At 41.9% G+C, this 4,559-nt stretch overlaps 1 protein-coding gene across 1 annotated transcript in view; it reads right to left on the reverse strand.

Moving 5' to 3' along the window:
• The window catches only part of GOLGB1 (golgin B1), a 60,875-nt gene that overhangs the window by 16,199 nt on the left and 40,117 nt on the right, over positions 1–4,559 (reverse strand). The window contains exons 14-15 of the mRNA XM_045294229.1: positions 3,117–3,295; positions 2,141–2,184 (exon numbers count right to left, since the gene is read on the reverse strand). Of these exons, the coding sequence (XP_045150164.1) occupies positions 2,141–2,184; positions 3,117–3,295 (223 nt within the window). The remainder of the gene's footprint in view (positions 1–2,140; positions 2,185–3,116; positions 3,296–4,559) is intronic.

The following is a 4,559-nucleotide window of genomic DNA, read 5'->3' on the forward strand; positions in this document are numbered from 1 at the left end:
CAGAATGACTAAGTAGGACTTCTGTCACTGAATTGTGTCCTCCCAAAATTTGTTTCAATTTGGCTGGACCATGATGCTCCGTGGTTTCACTGTTATATAATGATGCAATTTAGCAGTTACACAGTGATATAATAACCCCCATGTCGTGATCAGCCCATCAGTTCTAAGGGAATTAGGGTGGGATGCCCCATCGTTATCTAAGGTTACAACCTTGATGCCAAGTAAAGGCAATTTCCCTGGGGTATGACCTGCATCACTTTTAATCTTATGCGAGAAAAACAGAAGTAGAGAAGGACAAGGAAGCTCAGTACCAGCAGGGGAAAGCCAGTACTAGAGCGTGTCCTCTGCACTCAGGCTTCCTGTGCTGGAATGTCCTAGACACAGAGGATGATCTGTAAGACACTGAAAGCACAGCTATTGAAAGAAGTAAAAAGATCTTCCCGCAGAGCTGAGAGAGCACAGAAGCCTAGAGGTGGTGCTCTGAATGTAGTCTTTAGATTCCTGCACTGTGAAAGAATGTGTTCGTGAAAGCCATCCACTTGTAGTCTTTGTTTCAGCAGAAACTGATGAGGAAGAGAAGGAGCCCTGGTGGCACAGTGGGCTACGTGTTGGGTTGTTAACCACAAGGTCAGCAGTTTGAAACCACAGAGTGCTTGGGAGAAAAAACGAGCTGTTATGGTTTTGGAAAACCACAGGTGGGGTCGCTGTAACTTAGGACAGACTCAATGGCAATAAATTTGGCTGAGTTTACATGACTACAGCAGCTTTCCTAAGGAGGACATTCCAGGTTCAGGGAACAAAGTGAGGACAGGCACAAGTCTGAACACAGAAGGGGAGGTCCAGAATCGTAGCAGATGGTACGTATAATGGATGGAGAGGAGGAAGGCCAGACCATGTGTGGCATTAAATACCAGGCAAAAAAAAAAGCTTACTCTGTAAGCAATGGGAAGCAACTGTCAACTTTTCAGTAGGGCAGTGCCTCAGCACAGTATATATACCACAGATGAGAATGGATTTCAAATCTGAGGGATCTATAGGCTCAAATGCTGTATATAAGTAGTACGTTTACGAACCTGAGTAAAAGTACCTTAACAAAGGTTTCTATGCCTCAACAGTCAAACAGGAATATCTGTGGTGGCGTGAAAATGCTTAATTTGGTTCTTTTGGCTAAGTCACTGTAACTCCCACCAACTGACTGGATACGGTTATGCAAATTGGCTGTGGGTGGAATATGTAAATCAGGTATGGGTGGGATTATGCAAACAGAGCGGCATAAACTAACCAACCCTGACAATAAGGATGAGCCATCTTTGAAGCAGGATAAGAGAGAAACTCCAAGGACCTGAAGCAGCATATGAAACAGACTCTGTGGCACAGAGACTCAGAGGAGCAGTTCAGAGGCTATGGGGCCCCCTTTCCTAGTCGGGCCTAGGCCTATGGGACTGTGCAGCAGAGCAACAGGTGGGATGGCTTCATGGCCCGTGGAGGCAGAGGCCAAGGGACCATGTGGCTGAGACAGACCTGGAAAGAGCTGCCATGTGGAATGACAGGCTACGACTGGATAGACTCGAGAGACTTGGCTGCTGGCTGAGGAGAGGTACTTACTGTTTGCTGAGCCCGACTTGTGTTAACTATTCACTTCCTTAATGAACCCCCTTAACTGTGAGTACCGTCTGTGACTTCAGTGAGACCAGTGCAATGAAGTATGGAACCTAACAGACGACCATGGGAGGAATGGTTGGTGTCAGAATAGGTGAAGGAGGACGATGCATGCAGACATGTCTGCCTCCCGCCTGCTGGCAATAGGGAAGCCAGAGGAGGCCAAATCTGGTCCTCAGGCCATTTACTGCACTATCTACTTTTAAAAATTATTGTGAAGATTAAGTATATGTTATGCAATAAACATAGAGGATGGATTTGATCCAAAGGTAAAAAGTAAGGAAGGAATCCTTTAGAGTATATAAAAGTGGCACTCAGTAAGCACTCCCTAAATCAGCTGATACTATTTCTACTTATTTTCCTTAAAACTAGTGGAGAGGAAACTCACGGGTGGTTCTACTCTGTCCCATAGGGTGTCCGTAAGCCGGAATTAACTCCATGGTAGTGAGTACCTACCTACTTACTTGCACTGCATACCTACCTAGGTTAGAATAACTCATCGGTGACTGCACATTACGAGCTCTCCTAAGAATGTGAGTGTTTATTTATTACATTTTGTTGGTGTCTCATACTGGCAACCCTTTTAAAGCAGGACAGGAATCCAGACTTCACTTCATAGCCTCTGTATTCCTTGTCTCTTGTTGTTCTCTGGCATTTAAAGAGACAAGTAGGTGCTACTTGCTCAGCAGCAATTTCTAACAAGGAGATTTTCCTTTTTCCTTTAAGTATCAAACCTTAAACATTTGGCATTTGGTTTTATTAAGGGAGCATGCATGATCTCAAGTTAAACAGTTATAAAGTTCCAACAATGAAGTAGCAACAACATTTTTATATACTCTAAAGGATTCCTTCCTTACTTTTTACCTTTGGATCAAATCCATCAGAAACACACACACACACACACACACACACACACACACACACACACCAGAATGATACTTGCTATCTCAAATTTTTCCCTGCCATGATGGTGCCATATAGTAGTGTTATTGAGCTGTTTCTTAAAGAGAAAAGGGTTGCTATTTCAGATTCTTGACAATGTAGAGCACAGGCACATCTTTGTCCCACCAAGTACAGACAAAAATGTAGGCACTTTTCTCTAAAACAAACATAAACAGACTCAGAAAGGTAGAGAGAAAAAGACAGAGAGGCTATGGATCCTGAGAATCAAGGGATGAGAGGGCAGAGTTTTCCTAGTTTTTTCCTTATTGTCTATATATCTCACATCAAATCAAAGGAGTGCATGTAAAATGGCTAAAATCTGAGTAAGTCTGTACTACTATCAATTTCCAGGTTTGGATATTGTAACATAGTTATGTAAGATGGTAGCATTGGAGGAAACTGTGTGAAGAGCACACAGGTCTCCCTATAATTTTTGCAACTTCCGGTGACTTTCATTTGCCCCAAAAAAGCCAAATGAGGAAAAAGAAAAGGGTCGGGAAGAAGGATGATCATACCTGAGCTGCTGTAGCTCATGTTGCCAAGAGAGGGTTTCCTGCCTGTATTCTTCTTGCATCCTCTGAAATGCTTCCATTTTGTCCTGATCATCCTGAACTTGAGCCTTCAGTGGCCGTAACTCAGTGATCTCTTGGTTAATCTGTAAATGCTGCTGCTGCAGATTCTTCAATTCTTTCAGCTTTAACCAAAGGAAACGGGCAAGGGTGATTTATCACTTCCTTATCTCATAAACCCAGGAATTAGTCATTAGTAGCTCACCACTATGTAGTTACAAACAAGTGACTTACAGACAACTCCCACTTTTATCATTATATAAAATTGTCCTCACTTTAAACCACTGAACCAACCCCCTACTGCCAAATTTATCACAATCACCTTCAAATGCTGCATGTGCAACTCTTAAATCACTGAAAAGACATTGAGGATTTTATGGCACTACAGTAAGGCTAAACACAAATTATATGCACTTGTTCCAATTTATCTACAAATTAAACTTAAAGACACAACTAGGAATTGATCTCATTCATAAACCTGAGGATGCTCACAACTCAAGAGAGCACGACAGACTACCAGCCTCTAAAAGTCCATTGACATATAACTGCAGCATGGATCTCTAAAATGATGAAATTCCTACAGCATGACTTGTGGAAATCACGCTATGGAGTTGGCTTCCCCAGGGGCCTGCCCATTCCAGCTACTTCTACCCTGTGCTCCCTGCCTTCTGTGGTCCTACACTGACTTTAGATTTACAACTCTGACACAGACTAACCTTAAGCCACCCATAGATTCTTTGTAGATGGGAACTGGCTAGAACCAGAGGGTAAAGGTGAACTGGCCTTCTATTTAGCCTTGTCCCCTGGTTAAGCTTCCAAACTTACTTAACTTTGCTATCAACTTTAACTCTACCTTAGCTAATAGTGACTACAAAGAACTGAAGTTGATTATAAAGAATACAGGGCTCCCCAGTGGTTAAGAGAACTTGAGCTCAAAAGTCATGACATTCTGCCCCTTCTTGGTTGTATGACCTGATGCGTGTTGATTGTACTCTCTAAGTTTTGATTTCCCTCATTCATAAAATGAAGAAAATTAGAGTGCCTCCCTCATAAGAGTATGAGAAATTTAGTGTACTTCACACATAGTAGTAAGCTTTCAATAAAGTTAATGATTGGTGAAATAAACTTGTCTTTAATTTGCAAAATTGCCAATCTACATCTCAGATATAAAAGGGGTCTAAAAAGTTATGGGAAAATGGAATTAACAAGTAATGGAATTTTTTCACAAACTTTCTGAAGCTCTCCCCCCTTTATCTTCAAATTATTTGCCCCAGTACTTGTTCAAAGCTCTGTAGTAAGAAATAATGGCAAAATATCTCAACAAAGAGGTGTTTTTCGCCCACACCAGAAAAATGACTAAAGTTACAATAAAGGCATTCTCTATTTAAG

Source organism: Echinops telfairi, unplaced genomic scaffold (genome assembly GCF_000313985.2).
Source record: "Echinops telfairi isolate 266 unplaced genomic scaffold, ASM31398v2 ScPeMD7_3509;HRSCAF=4178, whole genome shotgun sequence".
Classification (NCBI taxonomy): Eukaryota; Metazoa; Chordata; class Mammalia; order Afrosoricida; family Tenrecidae; genus Echinops; species Echinops telfairi.